The sequence below is a fragment of the Cucurbita pepo genome, chromosome LG18 (genome assembly GCF_002806865.2).
Source record: "Cucurbita pepo subsp. pepo cultivar mu-cu-16 chromosome LG18, ASM280686v2, whole genome shotgun sequence".
Classification (NCBI taxonomy): Eukaryota; Viridiplantae; Streptophyta; class Magnoliopsida; order Cucurbitales; family Cucurbitaceae; genus Cucurbita; species Cucurbita pepo.
Window position 1 is genome coordinate 4,008,929 of NC_036655.1, and position 18,976 is coordinate 4,027,904.

General features: G+C 34.1%; 2 protein-coding genes across 2 annotated transcripts in view; one reads left to right on the plus strand and one right to left on the minus strand.

Moving 5' to 3' along the window:
• LOC111780168 overlaps positions 1-12,158 on the plus strand; it is a 26,090-nt gene extending 13,932 nt beyond the window's left edge. Inside the window, exons 14-25 of the mRNA XM_023660491.1 lie at positions 716-786; positions 3,083-3,188; positions 3,641-3,780; positions 3,919-4,077; positions 4,153-4,256; positions 5,328-5,497; positions 7,657-7,846; positions 9,045-9,144; positions 10,269-10,437; positions 10,625-10,707; positions 10,792-10,868; positions 11,498-12,158. Coding sequence (XP_023516259.1) covers positions 716-786; positions 3,083-3,188; positions 3,641-3,780; positions 3,919-4,077; positions 4,153-4,256; positions 5,328-5,497; positions 7,657-7,846; positions 9,045-9,144; positions 10,269-10,437; positions 10,625-10,707; positions 10,792-10,868; positions 11,498-11,669 — 1,541 coding nt within the window. The 3' untranslated portion in view covers positions 11,670-12,158. The remainder of the gene's footprint in view (positions 1-715; positions 787-3,082; positions 3,189-3,640; positions 3,781-3,918; positions 4,078-4,152; positions 4,257-5,327; positions 5,498-7,656; positions 7,847-9,044; positions 9,145-10,268; positions 10,438-10,624; positions 10,708-10,791; positions 10,869-11,497) is intronic.
• Positions 12,159-13,568: 1,410 nt separating this feature from the next.
• On the minus strand, positions 13,569-17,639 carry LOC111779547. The gene is made up of 6 exons (XM_023659608.1): positions 17,119-17,639; positions 16,418-16,471; positions 16,218-16,298; positions 15,567-15,636; positions 15,344-15,432; positions 13,569-14,054 (listed from the first exon to the last, which is right to left on the minus strand). Exons 1-6 carry the CDS (start codon positions 17,290-17,292, stop codon positions 13,920-13,922), a joined length of 603 nt encoding a protein of 200 aa, XP_023515376.1. The 5' UTR covers positions 17,293-17,639; the 3' UTR covers positions 13,569-13,919.
• Between the last annotated feature and the right edge of the window lie 1,337 nt (positions 17,640-18,976).

Here is an 18,976-nt window from a genome sequence, read left to right on the forward strand (position 1 = left end):
AAAAAAAAAAAAAATTGCCCCGTGTTACCCAAGGGGTTCTACAATTTGCAAAACATCCACAAAAAAGAAAAAGAGAACAAAGTAGCAAAATGAAAAAAGAAAAAAAACTGTCCAACCCCGGTTTCAAAACACTGCACCTCAAACACAAGTTTCTGAACACAGATTTCTGATTTCTAGGCTTTACAACTCCGCATCCCAAATATAGTTTTCTTGTTCCTTGACTTTTGAACCTTCCAGATAAATGCCCCACGGTTCTGATTTCTAGGGTTCTAATTTAAAAAAAGTGGCCAAACGCCGCTTAAATTTTTTTTACAGAAAGTTGACTTTAAATGGTTTCTAAAACCTAGAAAGGTTCTCTGTTTTTTGAGTTAAGCATCATCCTATATTTTTTTACTGGTTTACCTGTTTTATAGGTCTTTACTTTGTTTCTGGCAGCTAGTAATTACCGATCATTTTATCTTGTGAGACAATATTTAAGCACCTTGTAGTTCATGCCATTTAAAATTCTCAATAATTACCGGGTGCCAGAAATAAAGTTAAAATTTATTTATCATTGTTTTTGTTAGCATCTTATGAGAAAGCATTTAAAATTTCTTTGCCTTTCTATATTTTTCTTACCCAAACAGATGTTACTCTATTTTTGAGTTATAAACATCATTCTGACTTCGTACTGGTCTACATTCACAAAAGTGTATACTTTATTTCCGGCATGCAGAAATCTCAGAAGATGAAGCTGAAGATCGCCTGCAAGATGCTATTCAGGAGAAATTTGCTGTTTTTGGTGATGTATGAACTTTCTTAAGAAACCAATAAGCAATTGATATGGGAAAGATACAGAGGACAATTATAAAAATATCCTTTTGACAATTTGTAAATTTTTTATAACTTAGAAGTAGGATATAGTTCCTATTCAACCAGCTTATTCAGATGCTTTATTGGATGACTCTGTTTAATTTAAAAGTTAAACACAGGCATGTATCAAGTCCATCGATAGCTTGCATTTCATATTTGATTGAGAGTCTCCTAATTATGGTATTAACGATTGATAATAAAGAGCAAGTGATAGGATATTAATTAATGAATCAAAAGCAATGTATATTGATGAAATTAATTACTTGGTCAAACCATATATTTTAATTTGCAAGGGATAAAATCATGTTTATCCAATGCTTATGCTTAACTGAGTTAGTGAATTTTAACTTCAAACTTTCCAGTGAATGAATTGAACCCTAAACTTGAATCGGTGTTGAGATTAATGCCTTAAATTAGTTACCTTTTCATTTATTTATGAGGATTTGGCCCTAGTTTTGGCTGGACATTCTTACAGTTGGCCAATGCTATTTTTGTAGTTGTTAGTTCTTTGGTCATTTGAGTGTAATATATTGTCTTTTTGGTCCCTTAAATGTTCTATTATTTGCCTTATTCTTTTAGGTTAGTTGGTGTTGCCTTTGTTATTGTAATTATCTTTTTTTACATTCTATCACCACAGAATGAAAAGCTGTGTTTGTGATAGGTATTGGTCAATTGGTGGAAATTGTTTCTCAACTGTATTAGAGTGCTAGTTTTAAATTTTTGGAATCATAGAAGGGTTTGGTACATAACTTCGGGAAAATGATTGTCTGCTCCTAACCCAAGTTTCTCCAGAAGCCATGGCCACCTCCGCCCCTTCCACCATGAAACCACTCCACCTGCTCTGTGTCAATTGATAGAAAAACCTTCTCCATAGCCTTTGATGAGTTTTCTAGTGGTAGTCGCACAGAAATTACAGAATGAAATAGATCCCACTCATCCACCCTGAACTGGAAATCCTTCAATTGATTTGCCTACTCCTTGCCAACACTATTAAAAGAGCCCAACTCGTTTGTATCTCTAGTGTTAAGTATTCAATTATCATTGATGGAAAGCTTAGAGGTAAAATCGTTCCATCTAGAGGCATTTGTCAAGACAATCCAATTTTACCTTTTCTGTTCATACTAGTCTCTGATTGCCTGAGTCATTTGTCAACACATAGTGCTTGAAGATAAATTGATCAATGGAGATGGGTGTCTCTTTCTACAGGGGGGCGCCTAACCCTGGCCCATGAAGTGTTAAATAGCCTCCCATGCTTCTTCTTTTTACTCTTGAGAGCCCCCAGCAAAGTGGTCAATTATCTTGAGAAATTTGTCTTAGACTTCATTTGGTACGGTGCCACCTTCAAACCGGCTTCGCACTTGGTTTCCTAGAAATGCACTGCTTTACCGACGATGTATGCTTTTGAAATTTGTTCTCTTCATCAAAAAAGTTAATCTCTCCTTATGAAATGGGTTTGGAGATTGACCCAAGAGGAAAATGATTTGTGGAGATGGGTCATTTGTCCTATTCATGGAGTGGAGCATTGGGGTTGGGCAACAAAAGATAAGAGCCACTAGAAGGGAAGACAGCAGCAGTGGAGTACTATTATGAAGGATAAGAGCCACTAGAAGCTGCAAAACTATTATGGTCGCTTGCCTAAAGATTTTTTAATACCCACTAGAAGCTGCAATGGAAGTGTCAAATTTTGATAATCTCTCCTATTTTCTGTTTGTGTCTGTAAGAGGAGTCCGTCGACCACTTGTTTCTACATTTTCCTCTTGCATCCAAAGGATGGCCAAATATTCTTAATGAGTTTGGGGTGGAGTTTTGTTTACCAAAAAAATTGGTGATCGGCTTATGGAGGCGCTACTTTGGAGATGTGCTACTTTCCCTCCTTTAGGGCCTTCGGAGGCAAGAAATAGGGGTGTTCGAAGATGTGTCTTCTTCTTTTGCCTCCTTTTAACATTTGGTGCAACACAATGCCTCTTGGTGGTGTCCAAATCGTACTGAATTCTTTTACAATTACAGCCTTTTGATGATTATTAAGTATTGGGAGGCTCTTCTTTGTTAGTTTTGTGGGGAAGGGCGATCTCTACCCCTTGCCCTTAGGCTGCTCTTTGCTTCTCTTGAGAAATATGTCTCCGTTTCTTATAAAAAAAAACCTTTTCATTGGATAATATCTTTTTTGTCGAACTGTTTATTAGGTTTTGCAGCTCCTGTTTTGAATTGTCCTGTGTTTTGGAATTTGCAGAAAGACCATCAAGCCATTGATATTCTTTTAGCAGAGATTGACATATATGAGCTCTTTGCTTTCAAACATTGTAAGGGAAGGAAAGTCAAACTTGCTCTTTGTGAAGGTTATTTCTTTCTTCCTTTGGAATGCAAGCTTCATTTTCTATATTACTTCAATTGACCTTGTTGCTTGATAAAATTGTGTTTCAAAAGGATGCATGCTGTATATTCTTGGTCCTTGGTTCCTTGGTTCCTTGTTGCTGCTTCGAAGTTCGATTGCTGTCACTTTTTATTTTTGGTTTTCAGTGCGGTTTTATTTGGCTATTTCTAGCATTGTGTTTTGTTTTCTGTTGCTTTCTTTAGTTTCTTTTGGGACTTCTGGTTTGCTTTGTTTTGCTCTCTAGATTTATTTATTTATTTATTTTCTCTCTCTCTCTCTCTCTCCTTTGTGGAGTTTGTTTCCTTGTGCAATAGTCTCTTTTCATTTTATCAATGAAAAGTTTCATTTCTTGTTAAAACAAAGCATGCTGTATAGTTGTTTGATTTCAAAATGTACAATTGGTGTTTTTTGGCACAGAACTTGATGAGAGGATGCGGGACTTAAAAAATGAGCTTCAATCGTTTGATGGTGAAGAATATGATGAAAATCATAAGAGGAAGGCCATAGATGCATTGAAACGGATGGAGAATTGGAATTTATTTAGCGATACGTATGAGGTAAGCGCCAGACTCTTAGAGGTCGTGTTATTTTCTACTTTTGTGGAACATTTAATGCATTCTTTACTATGATTTGACGAAGCATTTTGATTCTCGACATGAATGATTCTTTTTTCTCTAATTTCTTGTATCAAGCAGGAGTTCCAAAACTACACTGTAGCACGTGATACTTTTCTGGCTCACCTAGGTGCTACTCTCTGGGGGTCAATGAGACATATTATATCACCTTCACTTTCTGACGGGTCGTTCCATTATTGTGAGAAAATATCATTTCAATTATTTTTCATCACACAAGAGGTATGGTTGATAATACTAAATTTATGGAAGGACGAATGGTATGTATATCTTAATCTTCTCCTAACTCTGATGCAGAAAGTTAGACATATTAAACAATTGCCCGTGGATCTTAAAGCTCTAATGGATGGGCTTTCGTCTTTGTTGTTACCTTCACAGAAAGCTCTCTTTAGTCAGACCATGTATGTCGTTTATCATGTAGTCTTATAATTTATGTTCTTTATTTATATCTTAAATATATAAGATGGGCTTTAGACAATAGATTTTATTTTTAAATCTCTAATAGCATTTTAAAATTATAAAATGAAATTATTTAGGAACCTTTCAGTGCTTTTTTTTTTTTTTTTTTTTTTTTTTTTTTTTTTTTTTTTTTTTTTTTTTTTTTTTTTTTTTTTTTTTTTNCAAATTTCTATGTGATATTGAACATTCTTCTACTCTGTCCAAATTATCCAAAGGAGAACACAAAAAAACATTTACAATGGGAGGTTTACATGAAAGATTCATCATAGTATTTCAGAACAGAAGCCAAGGACAGAACATAAAGGGATGGTTTGCATATTCTGCTGTCTTTTTTCATTAGGTTTCAAGTTCAAGTTAAGATTGTGATTTGGGTATCTCTTCTGGATGCTATCATTTTTATTAAGAACACCCCGAGAATTAATCCATTAAAAATACCTCGAATTTCTTGGAGAAATTAAATACCACAATTCCTTTCTAAAAAGCTTACCAGAGCACTAACTCCTATTTCACCCGGATGTTTAAGAGGAACTTAACCAAGAATATCCCAACTACATCCAACTTCCAACTCCTAAGATCGAGTTCTCAACTAATTTTTTCCAGACCAGTTAAAGCATTAAAGTTTACCGTTCTTCCATCTCCTTTTCCTAACATGGCCTTATATAGATGGTTGCCCGTTGCCAGGGATAGATGTCAAGTACACCTAGTGCTTCCTGCCATGGAAATTCCTCTCTCTCATTGCCATGGGCATTTTCTGGGCTAACCTTAAAAGTATTGGTTCATACGTCACTTTTCATTTGAACACATTCCATTCATGTGTCTTACACAAGTGTTATAACTGAGACTTTCCACTATTTGAAAACTTCAGTCTTGTTATTTAGTTTATTTTATTTATTAAAAGAATCTATCCATGTATTCAATATCCTGCCATGAGATTTTTGGTATTGGAATTTGATGGTTAATTTTTCTATTGGAATTATAGTTCCTGCGTTGTTTATAAATATGTATTATTGTAGGTTGCCATTGTCGGAGGATCCTGCTTTGGCAATGGCCTTCTCAGTGGCACGACGTGCAGCAGCTGTTCCATTGTTGCTTGTTAATGGAACTTATCGGAAAACAATTCGTACCTATCTTGATTCATCCGTACTCCAGTATCAGTTGCAAAGATTGGATCATTCCCCTAAAGGTTTGGGGCCGCATTAATTTTATAAATATATATATTGGATTGTAAGCTTTCATGGTTATTCTATATCTTTGTATTAACTCCTAAAGTGAATTTTTCTGTTTGCCACAAAAAATGATCTGTTATGGTGGTTAAAAACGTTTTGGAGAGAAGAAGACATCATATTAACTGAGTAATTACAATCATCTCACGAATATGATGTTAATGTAACCCAGACAAGTTTAGAAAACTAACATTCTTATTCTATATAATAAGTTCAGGAGGTATGGGTGGACTTGAGGTAAGGCGTAGTTGAGAAAAAAGTATATATTCGGAAGATATCAGCCTTGAAAAGGATATAATTGTACAATGCAAGTTGAAAGTTTTACCTTCTCCGAGAGATTACTTAGGCCTTAGTTGTTCAAACTTGTCTTTGAAGCCTCCTCTTCACCTTTTTTTATTTATCTTTAGATGAGGGTTTGCAGTTTCATAAGGTATACAGTAGATGAAGATTCCAAAATTTCCATCAATGCCGCTTGAAATGTTTAATTGCCTTATGTGAAAAGAATGTTATGATAAACTTCAGATAACTAGTGTACCAAAGGAAGGGAGAAAGAAAAACTGCATTGAGAACGGAGTTCTCTGAGTGATTTCGTGGAATTCTTGAAACATTGGGAAGATGGGCGCGATATATCCAAAAGTAGTGGATTGGATAATTATAAAACTAGTTTGAATTTAGAACCCAAAGCGATGCATTCAACACTTGAATTTCTACACTAACATTTAAAAAATACATGATGAATATCTTCTCAAGCCTTGAAGCGGCTAGAGATTGATGCCCAATTTGGAAATTTTCTATAAATTTGTTCCTCGAAGTTTTCAGACCAATTTGGTTAGAAAATTTTCCTTTTTGGGGGCTTTTAGTCTCCTACAAGGCTGAAATATAGTATTTTGGATATCTTCCCCCTTTGGGCCTCCTCCTCAAGGATTAGCAATTATCTTTTATCTCTCATTCATGTTGAACTAGAGCCCTTTTGATAGCTATGTACTGTGTTAGCGTTCTGTTATTTTTTTCTTATTTTACGTACATTCTTTTATTTTTTTCTCAATGTAAGTCGGTTTGTTCTTAAGAAAGTAGTTTTGTGGGGCATTAATACCAGCCATAGAATTTCTAGTATGATTCACTCAAAATAAAGCTGCTTGAAAGCTTGAATATTAGAGGCATTCTTTATTATCTGTGCAGAAGAAATAAATCAAGTTTGTAGTCTGCAAATTGAGACTGGGTGAAGTTTCTTGACGTGTTGAAGGGGAAACTCTCAGAGAAGTTAGTATCCTTCCCCATCTAAATTAGGCTATTGAAAATGGTTAGTAGGATAAACAACCAAAGAGATGAGGGTCCCTTGTGCAAGTTTATTGATTGTTGAAATTACCAATGGGTTTTTCCATTATTCCCTCTATTAATTAATATAAGTGAAAAAATGGTAAGTCTAGATAAAGAAGACTGAATCTGAGAACTCTTATTAATTAATGTCAAACGTAGGCATTTTGGAAGTCAACTTTAAGGATCACCCCACACTAATTTATAATTCTCTCCTAATTGAATCCTTTTACAATGACGATCACATCCAATATATGTGTATGTATAGCAAGTGTAACTTGACTATCAACACTATTAAGGAGGAGTTATGTCATCGCAACACTTCAATGAAGTGAATGCACGTCATGTAGCCACCTACCTAGGATTTAATATCTTACGAGTTTCCTTGGAAGCCAAATATAATAAGGTCATGAGAATAATCCGACGTTACAAATAACAAACAGGGAAAAAAAAAAAAAAAAAAAAAAAAAAAAAAAAAGAAAGAAAAGAAAATAAAAAAAAAATGATGTAGAGTGACAGTTGTTATTTTGATACTTGATTCAATTTGATGCATCAGTGCTTTGTTAAGTTTTTAAGGTTATCATTTGTTATGAGTTGCAGTTTCTTTGAATTTCTCTTTGCTTTTTCACTCCTTTTAAAGTTTGCACCCTTTGAGTAATAATCTCTCTTTTCACATTTTCAATGAAAAGTTGTCTCTTGTGAAAAAAAAAAATGTTGAAAAGTTCCTTTTATTTTTTTTATCTAAAATTATACTGACCAATATCCTTTCTTTCCAGTACTGATTTGCTGATTATGGATATTGCAGGGACAAATGGTCCAAGTAGTTCTACACTGGAAGTTCCAATATTTTGGTTCATTCATTCAGAACCTTTATTAGTTGACAAACATTATCAGGCAAAGGCACTCTCCGACATGGTTATTGTAGCACAGTCAGAGGTTTCATCCTGGGAAAGCCATTTGCAGTGCAATGGAAAATCACTTATATGGGATATGAGGTTCGTTCAAGCATCTTTAGTTTTTTTGTGACCTATGATGTTTGGACTGGGAAAATACGATGGAAATGTATGACTTCCAAAGTTTGCTAGTTTCCCATCTTTCTAGGTGCTGGGCTCATTTAAATGAATGATTGATCACATGCCTTGGGTTGAGCATCAAGTGCACGACTTTTTACTCCCTTATTTTTCTATCTTCTCCCCTTTTTTATAGAATCTCTATTTCTCTCCCTCATTCTATATTTATTTACTTTTATGAATAACCGAACTTTCATTGAGAAAAGATGAAAGAATACATGGACATAGGATTGAGCATCCGTTGGTTGGCATCAGTTTTTGATCTAGGAGTATGCATATCATAAGGGCTTTTAGATTCCATTGGCTAGAATTTTCATATTATTCACATTCAAGAACAAGAGGAGGACTAAATTGATTTTTTTTTTTTAAACATTAGGGATTACATGAGGAAAATACTCGAACATTAGAGACTAAACATATACTTATATATTGTTTTTATTGGTCAAGTGAACCATTAGTAAGGTTTAAAAGGGATGGAGAGTATAGTTAGAAAAGGGAGCAAAATGTAATTTGTGTTTTATTTTATTTTAAAACAAAAAAGTAAATATTATAACTCTTTGTGAAGTTGTGCATATCTCAATCGACCAAGTGGTCAGAGGTTTGAATTCACCACAAGTGGTTGAACTAAAATAAAAATAATATAATCCCTTACTTTCTATTAGAATCAATATGTATGACAATACAAAATGCTTTCTCTTTCACTTCTGTCACTTAAGTCTATATTCACCAAGTGTACCTCTGAGCAGACAATAGAAACATTTTTCTGTAGATGGCATTCTGTTGATTACCATATGGTTTATTTAGTTGGTGAGGTAAATATGTAGAACCAAAATTTCTTGGTAATAATTAGTGACCCTATAACTTTGTAAGTGCTGACTTGTGGAATATATTTGAATACAATTATCTTCAGAATTCAAAAGTGTTGCTTGCTTCATAGTTTTCTTTTCTTTTCTTTTTAACCATTTGTTAAAAAATAAATTGAGATAAAATTAGTATGAACTGCCTCATTTTCGGAATAAGCGGTTTACAACTTGTTTTAGTAGTTAACCTTTAAGGCTGCTATAATCTGTAATTATCTTAGAAAATTAATTGTTTGTTTCTTCTTATACCTTTGAATATGTAGGAAGCCAATCAAAGCTGCTCTGTCTGCTACTTCAGAACATCTTTCCGGTCTGCTCCCTCTCCATCTTGCATACAGTCCATCTCATGATACAGCAGTTGAGGTACTATAATGAAATCCATTGGGTTGGAGCAACCATTCTTTTTGTGTTGTTTATTTTTTTTTATAAAAAGACTGAATTCCATAATTTTGGGTACACAAAATCTCTAATTGAATTTTACAGTTTTCTGGAGTAGTCTATGTTCTTTACTTTCCATACGCAAATCTACACCTTGCATCTGTAAAACATCTTTAGAGAACCCATGCATGCTTGTTGGGAGTTTCAATTGGATTAATAATGTGTATAGTTTTTCTTTTATTTATTTTATTGTTGTTTTGTTTTAATTTGGGTTAGGTAGGTTTAGTTCGGGAATGTGAGTTGGTTTATCGTTTTATTACTCTTCCCGTAGGTGGAAGGTTAAATAGTCATTATAAACTACTCCCATATATCCCATTACTTATACGCTAGATCCCCTGAATGTACAAATTAACTTTGGGATTAATAAACGAACATTTTCCTTCCAAACTTCACCAAGGGAAAAAAAAAGTACCCACATCTAGAAAATTCTTTCTCTACTTTGAAGCATTGAATAACCAGCTCCATTTACTAAAGTGAAAAGGAAAAAAAGAAATTGCTGGATCTCAAAAGCAATTATTTCAATGAAGTCATTGTTTGGCTTTCTTGTTGCCAGTCTTCCTACTCCTAGTGACCTCCTTTCTGTTTTCCTTCCCACCAATGAAGGTAAATACGTTGGGGATTTTTTTAAAAAATTTAAGCCAAAAACTAACTTTGTTGAAGAAATAAAAAGAAACTGTTGCTCTAGAGATAAAAACTCCAAAAAGAGTGAAAAAGACGAGAAAAATCAGGGATACAAAGGAAGTAAAAATGAAGGTAAGTAAATTTCAATTCTGATTCCAATTGGTATGGGAAATGGGTACGGATTGGGTATTTCTAGAGCATTTTGTTTTGGTTCTATATTAGGTAATGCCTAGAAATGGTTGCTTTCCGATGTTTACTGTCATGTTCTTATATGTTTCTTATTAAAGGATTCATGAGTTCGAGTCCTTTGTACTCCCTGTGGTTTTTTTAAAAATATAATTACAGCATCTTAATGCTAACATTTTGTTTTCGTACATTACTAACAAGGTGTATATCATTTCTATTGCAATCACTCTTTAACATTATAGGATTGGATATGGTCAGTAGGCTGCAACCCGTTTTCCATTACTTCCCGTGGATGGCATGTTTCACAGTTTCAGTCTGATACTATTGCTCGGAGTTATATCATCACAGCCCTTGAAGAATCAATACAGCGAATCAATTCTGCTATTCATCTTTTACTGGTGGAGCGTACAAGTATCCTTGCCTATAAACACAGTTCGGCTATTGGCATACAAATATTAAAATGTCTTATCACTACTTTACTATGTTTTTTTTTATTGCTCACTTGTTTGGTTAAATTTGCATCAATATTGTGTTTGATATGCACTGTTATTGTTTTCAAACAAAAGTTCTGTGGGTGTAAAGCCTTTACAAAAATTAGCTGAAAAGTCCTTCAAGCTCTTCCTGTCACAGGAGCGTGACCTTGTAAAAAAGCATCAATATGTTGTTAGCCTTTGGAGAAGAGTAAGTTCCTTAAACTTCTTCAAAAGTTGTAGTGGCTCTAACATCAACTGAGTTGATGATTATGTATAATCTCTATATTCTCAGATATCAACCTTATCTGGAGAGCTGCGTTATGTTGATGCAGTAAGACTGTTGCCCGTCCTAAATGAGGCATCCAAAGGGTTAGGCTCTTCAAATCATTGCCTTTATTTTTGCAAACATTTATTATATAAATGTTTTTTTTATACCTTCAATCTACGTTTCTTTATGGTTGAAAAGTATAGTAGGAATAGTAATGTACATTGTTTCCACAATCACCAGTGCATGACGTTAAATATTATGCTAACACAGAAATTTTGGTGTCATTTACTGAACGTTTGCCTCATCTTGCAAGCACGAAAAAACACACACAGCACTTCCTATGCAACTCACTGTTTCTCAATGTTCAGAAGTCCCTCTTAATGTCCTTGATTTAGAATGCAACAAAAGTGTAGAATACTCGATTGATCAGCTTCTGCTTTATTCATGGCATCTGTTAAGGTTTCTTCAAGCAAATTCTTTTAGTATAATATTAGAAAGGAAAAACAAAGATGTGGTCATTATTTTGCATCTCTTATGGACCTAAACTTGCGGATGTTGTATCCACCATGATATTCTCACCTTTTGTATTATTCCTTCAGTCATTCATAACTTGCATTGATGTTGAGCAAAAAAATAACTAGTAGATATCTCACCGACCTTTTTCAGTCATTATGTACGGCGGTTGATTGAAATTTAATATAGATTACATTTCATTTTCATAAATTTGTAGATTTTCTGATCGAGTAAACACAACATTAGCTCTTCTTCACCCCATTCACTGCTCACGAGAGAGAAAGGTAGACGTTGTGTTTGATGGAACAACCATTCCTGCCTTCATGGTCGTTCTGGTTCTTCTCTATGTTCTTCTAAGACCAAGGCGTCCAAAGCCGAAGATTAACTGAGAATATACGGTGGTAGTTAACATGTATCATTCATGGAGGAGGCTTTTATGGAGTATTGCAGAAAAGTAGAGGTTCACCAGCTTTTTTCCGGTTAAAATCCATTTGGGAAATTGAAAATGTGTTGTTACAAAGAGGGTAAATCAGGACGAGATGAGGATGAGAAATAGGTATAGATTCTGGGGTTAACAAACCTTAAGGAGGGGCATCATATATAAGCATAGACAGAGGAGATACAATGCTTGCCAAAGCCAATTATGTTGGAAATCATGTACTGAGTCCTTAATGCCTATCTGAACTTTTACTGTTCTCAGAAAATCCAAATATGTGATAAAGTTTATATCTTCAGTCTGTTATAGAAGAGCTTAACCTTGTGGATTGCATTTGTAATAACTTTCATCCTCCTGTATGTGATCTGATTACAAATTTTGCTGTGAATTTCAAAGAGTGATTCCAGGTTATTTTCATAATAAAGCTTTTCTTATTACTAAACATTCTTTGTATTATTGAATCTAACATATGATTCTTCTTTTGTTGTTTGTTTGGCCGTTAGTCACTGCTCCCACTGAGGCTAGGAAGTAGGCCATTGCTAGAAAACTACTCCCTGCAGTGGAGCTTGAGAGCTGAATTCTTTTCGAGCTAATTTGGTTGTTAGGAAGATCCTCTTGATTTCATAGAACTAATCCATCAATTTGTAGTGACGGGAATCTAGAAGTGAATGAGGTTGACAATTCACATCGTCACTCATTCCTTCGGACTTAACGAGAGGATAGTTGTTGTAGGTATTAGAAACTTGTTTAGGCTGTCTACTTCTTCATTCAGAGCGTTCTGCCAGTAAAGTCAAGTGTAACGACCCGATTTTTCTTCTTAAATATAAGATTGCTAGTACATGTCATGACACTTCAAATTGGTTTTAGCCAAAATCTTTTTAGATTTGGAAACTCTAAGAGAACTTAAATTTTGCCACTTCATAACAAGGTTTTTGAATTTCTCAGTCTGAATGGTCTTGGAGTTGATCATCTAGCTCTTGAGAGCTGGTTGGTCTCTTGGGGCAAGTACATTAAGTGATGACAGATATCGATAGAGAGGATCATTTGTCATGACTTGCTAGGCAGAATAGATAACAAGTATGTGATCATATTAAGTATTAGTATTTGATTATCTCTATGACCAAGTTATTTGAGAGTTATGCTCGTGGGGGCTAAGTCATTTGAGAGATATGCTCTTGTGGGGACTAAGTTATTTAAGAGATATGCTCGTGTCTCTTTGACCAAGTTATTTGAGAGATATGCTCTTGTGGGGACTAAGTTGCTCGTGTGGTGATACAATCTCTCAATGGGACAGATGTTTGACTGAATTTGTCATTTTAATACAGAAAATCGTTTGTAATTAAAACTCTAGGGTAAATTGTTGTAAAATTGAAAATAGGAACTAAAAATTCACAAATTAAGTTACAAAATTAAGCCACAACTTTAATAACAATATATAAATTGTACTCTTTTTCTTTTCAAAATTTCTACAACAAAATGATATTTTGTTATGTCATTTTGATAGTTTGTAATGGATGTTTTGCGTTACATTTTGTACTAATGTTGGTCTAATACCCTACATATTTATTGAGCAGAACATGTTTATGAACTCATCAAGGGTCCGCTAAAAAAAAAAAGTTTTAAAAAAAAAAAAAAATCACAATATTTTTTCAAAATTTTGCAATATCCATGATTTTTCTTGTATATCTATAAATTTGAGTTCAACTGTTCTAAATCAAACTATAAATTTGTTACAATCAAACAATAATACAAAAAAAGAAAAAAAAACTAAATGATTAAATTGGCAATTTCATGAGGTTTAAAAAGCAATGGATGAAAGGTTGAGAGCCTAATTGCAAAAACCCTGATGTGGTTTTTGTAAAGAAAAATGTATGTAAATGAATTCAAAATATCATCCACTACACATACAAGGAAACAGAGCAGCAGTCCCATCATATCCTCAAAGACCTCATCAAAGTACCTTGAACATTGAAGAATCTAGGAAGGAAGGAAGGAAGTTCCCACAACGAATTAAGTTATTACAATTTGATCATCTCAAAGGCCCTTATAGATTATAGATCTGCGGTGTTTGTTCACAAATTATGATCCTTGAAAGGGTATCATCCAATAAGATATTCTAGCCAAGCCAAGCCAATCAATCGTTGAAGTACGGTAATAAATGACACATATAAGCTGTTGAGAATGATTAACCTTTTGTTTGCTTTTATCTTTCTTTGAGTTCCTGTTCGAATTGATGCAACTTTTCACGAACAGGCTGCAAAAATCGCTTCAAATCTTGGCAAATCTGCAATTTATCCTCTCCCACAAGATCTTTCTCTTCGCTAAGTCTCACTTCCATCTGCAGCGTTTCATAAGTAAAATTTCTATTTTTTAAATGAAAGAAATATTTTGTTTATCGCTACTAGCTATCGTTACAAAGTCGTTCTACCCGAACATATGATAAGTAAACAGCCCAAAAAGAAAGATGAGCTTACAAAAAGAGGGCATAATCTAAAACAAGCAAGCTTAGAGGATAGTTATAAAAGTCTTAGTTAGTAAATCACCAGCAAATCACCCATTAATTATTGAACTAACTCACTGCATATCCACAAAAGGTGCACTTGATTTTGGGTGCCTAAGACTCTCCGGAGGAATCCTTCCTGTTCATTCAACCTTTCCATGATATTGAGCCCCAATTTTTCTTTTGATGAATAAAATTTCTATGATGTTGAGCCCAAGTGGGCAGACACTAATGATCAGCAGGAAGTTCGAAGAGAAGCTGTTGCTAACCTCTAAATCTACTATCTTAATCATGAGCTCTGCGCCACCTAAGGTGGTGGGTGCATAGGAAGGTGTTGGCAGAAACAAAAGAACCGCTCCACCTTCCTCGACGAACAGAACCCAGTTATAGCTTTATTTCCTCTGGACAATTCAATTACCAATTTGTTGGATTAATCAGAGTTCAAGACATAGAAACTGAATTCATAACAATGGTATTAGCCTTGATCCCCACATTAGCTCACCACTCCCTAGGTTCATTTGATTTTAGAGTCCATCAAGGTTAAACTGAAAGATAGGTTCTTCAAGGGTTACCTAATCGAGAAAGCCTTGTCGTGACACAACGAGAGGGGTTAGTAAGCATACATGTAGGACTTATCTGGAAGAGCAGATTCAGATATCTATATGCACAGACAAGAACTAATTTACTATATGAGCATAAAAGCATGGAAAAGTGTTGAGATATATTATTTATGGAATATATCCTAGATATTATATCTTAATATTCTTCAATTTATGGTTAGATTTATAGTATATTTTATTTATTTACCAGATTTAGTTAGATATATATTTTTTTCTATTTTTAGGTATTAGTTGATAGTTTGTATCCTATTTAAACGTGGTAAACATGAATGAAGATCATACTTTCGATCCCAATTCTATTTCTATTTCTCATTCTTAACATGAAGCAAGTAAATTGTATACATCTGTCCATAACAAGGCAGCCTAACGTTTGGAAAGATGAGTCTCTGTTTATGCTTATTATTCTTTATTTTCTTCTCCAACGAGTCTGTTTATGATTACTACCCTTGACCATTCAAGAAATTGGCAGCCCCCAAAATGTAATAATGAAATCGAAGTACAATGTACCTGCAACTCATCTAGCTCCCCGAACGAGAATTCTGGGATATCTATATGCCCCTGCACCATCTTTTTCTCCTGTCTTATAGTCCACTCACCTGATATCATGTACAAATTGTGATAATTCAGCGAACACATAGTCAAAAGGAAAGTGATACCAAATAAATGCTTTTTTTTTTTGTTTTTTTTTTTTTTTGAAAATCAAATTAAAAGTAATTAAGTTAATCACTACCTTTAATTTTCAATGTCAATTCGTATGTATAACCAACACGCTTCTTGTTACGGACAGTCACTAAAACAGCCTGCACACAAGAATGTAGAATATAGCAAATCGCATATTTCAAATGCTAATATTGACGTTAATTAATATCTACGGCGAACATGAACATAGCTCAACTATTTAAGACATTATTAAGGTCAAAAGTTCAAATTTCTCCACCCCAAATTTTGGCTAAAATATATATATATATATATATATATATATTAGTTCAGGTGTTGAAAGGAGGACATCTCAAGGAGTGCAAGTTCTCAATTTTCAATAACTACCATAGTCTCACTCACTTTACACAATAAACACAAACTAATTCATTAAAGTCAGGAAAGGTTACAGAGAAATGCAGGGTAAAAAGACATCTTGCTTACCATAAAGAGATTTTATAACTTATAAGAAACATTGTACAAACGGTAGATGCACCCAATTACATTAAAAATGAAATATCCTAAGCAAATTGCAATTGGATTCTAGTAATGTTTAAGGAAGCAACAAATCTCTGTCCCATCAATGCTATATCGATGATTCTAAATCAAATCCCACTAAAAGCATGCACTTGACAAGCATTATTTGTATGGACCTATTACAATAGAAGGACTGCTGAAAACTTACATCCCCAACACATTTTGATACATCCACTATTTCTGCTTTACCACTGGAGAACTCCAAGGAGGCAACTGACATTAGCAACTCCTACAATAAAGTAAAAAAAAAAAGAGAAAAAAATCTGTTAAAAAGAGGCAACAGCAGATAAACTAAAAAGCATGGCAGAAAAATGTACAATTATATTGCAGCCTGTTGAAGTCACAAACCTTCATTCTATCATTTGCCCATTTATTCACGTTCTTCTCCTCCCAAGTTCCAGCCTACATGAATAGTACAAACCACAAACAACGCATCAAACCCCACTAGAAACGAAGATCATCTCAAAAGCCAATCATCGTAGTGGCATTCCATGCATGAGAATCTAAGTTGTCCACCAACAGATTTTCACTTCTAATAAATTATGAGCAGTATGGCTCGAAATCCTTGACACAATTGAGGTCACCCATTTCCATAGAAAAAGACACATTTAATTTTGAATTTTTTGGGTCGTGTCTCAAAGTTAGGAAAATTAATCACAAACAAATACAGACTTCCTTAATCATTTCAAGTTTCAACTTTCTTCATAATATCGACATTACCCAATCGAATGGGTCGAAGATATTTAACAAAGTCTACATTGTCTCAAACTAAAAGACAGTAGCAGATTGAAATTCTCATTATTTAAACTATTCTCAATATTTAAAATCATTTCTCAAACTTTTGTTGGTAAATTCGAGCCTCCTTTCGTATCGGAGTGCACTTCAATTTCCAATTTCAAATATCGTTACAAACGCTACATTTCCCCCGGCGACACGGCATACCATAAACATTAATCCTCCAGTAAATCAGATTATCTATACTTTAGCAAGAACGACTACGACAACAACAACAAAAGCAGAAATGACGCAATTCAAAAACCAAATAATACCCGATTCCAGACGGAGCCAAGGGTAGGAGGCTGAGACGCTTGAGAAGCGAGAATGTCGTCAGCAGAGAGCTTCCGAGGTACAGGAAGAGGCGCTGCATCCTTCCGCGTTTCCCTGACCCAATAGGTGTAAGAAGCCCCCTGTTGGGTCTCCGACGAAACTGCTCCATTCTCCATTGCAAACCCAATAAAGAAAAACTTCTTCCAATCTTCCCGATCACCGAGATTACAATCCCTGATTCGAATAAGCACACGCCAAATTTGAATGCCAAAAACAAAAGGGGATCGATCTGTGGCGACGCCTCTCTCTCTCTCTCTCTCTCTTGCTCTGGTTCGAACGAAGCTTCCCGAAGATTTTGAATTACGGGGGAAGCAGCAGGTTTTTGGTTCTGTTGTTCGTATAAATTGCAGTGGGAGCAGCCACAAGGCCTCGCACGAGAATTCAACCAGGCCGATCTCGAACGTTCTCCTTGCTTTCGCCCTCTCTCTCAGCCCGCGGATCGGGCCCTCTCAGGGACCCTTTTCTTCGGTTCTACAAACTGACCTTATTAGGGTTTTAAGCCTCTTTTAAGGGCCCAAATTTAAGGGTTATATATATATATATATTTATTAATTTATTTATTTCTAAAATTTAAAATTTTAATAAATTCTTATTAATTGGTTCACTTTTTAGAAAGTATTAAAATTCAGGGACTAACATGATATCAGAGTCATGCCCTAAACTTAATCATGTCAATAGAATCCTCAAATGTCAAACAAGAGTCGTGTTCACCTAACATGGTATCAGAGTCATGCCCTAAACTTCAGTCATGTCAATAGAATCCTCAAATGTCAAATAAAGTATTGTGAGTCTCGAAGGCATAGTAAGGCTCTAAAAGAAAAGGAGTCGAGCCTCGATTAAGGGGAGACGTATTTTGTTCGATTGGAGATGTTGGATGAAAGTCCCCCATCGGCTAATTTAGAAAATGATCATGGGTTTAGAATCAAGGAAGGGATCAGGCGTTTTGGGAAGCTCAAAGTGGACAATGTCATATCATTATGGAGAGTCGTGTTCATCTAGCGAATATAATCTAAAAGCATGTTAAAAACCCGTTAATTATTAATTTATCTTTTAATGACGTTGAGATATTAATATTCTTACTTTTATGATTTGATTTACTGTATATTTTATTTTATTTATGATTTGATTTACCGTATATTTTATTTTATTTTCAATATTTAATTATTTTATATTTTCTCATTTGTACGTCTTATTTTATTCTCAGTATTTAATTATTTTATATTTTTCTCATTTGTACGTCTTATTTTGTAACGGCCCGTTAAGTTTAATATACATGTATTAGAATAAAAATAACAAAATAGGAAAAAAATAAGGAAAAAAAAAAAAAAAAAAAAAAAAAAANATCAATAATTCATCACACAAAACAGAAACCAAAGAAAATATTTTCTGGAATTTAGAAATTATATGTTGCAATGATCTGAATTAGAAATTATTTATCCTAGGAATAGTCCTGTAAAAAAAAAATAGATAGATAATTAAAGGAAGATCTGAAAAATATATCTAAATAAAAAAAAAATAAAAAAAAAAGAAAGAATTGGAAACAGATCAAATAATAATAATAATAATAATTAAAAAAAATACAATACATGAAAAAGAGGAGAAGATTAGATTTGGAAATATAAAAACAATACATTGAAAGAGGAGGAGATTAGATTTGGAAATAGTAAAAGAAAAAAAAAAGTGGGAAGAGAATAAACTGCTGAACAGAATTAAACGATTTAGACATGGGAATAGACAATTTAGATGATTTAGATATGGGAGTAAAAATAAAAAAAAACAAAAAACAAAAAAAAACAAAAA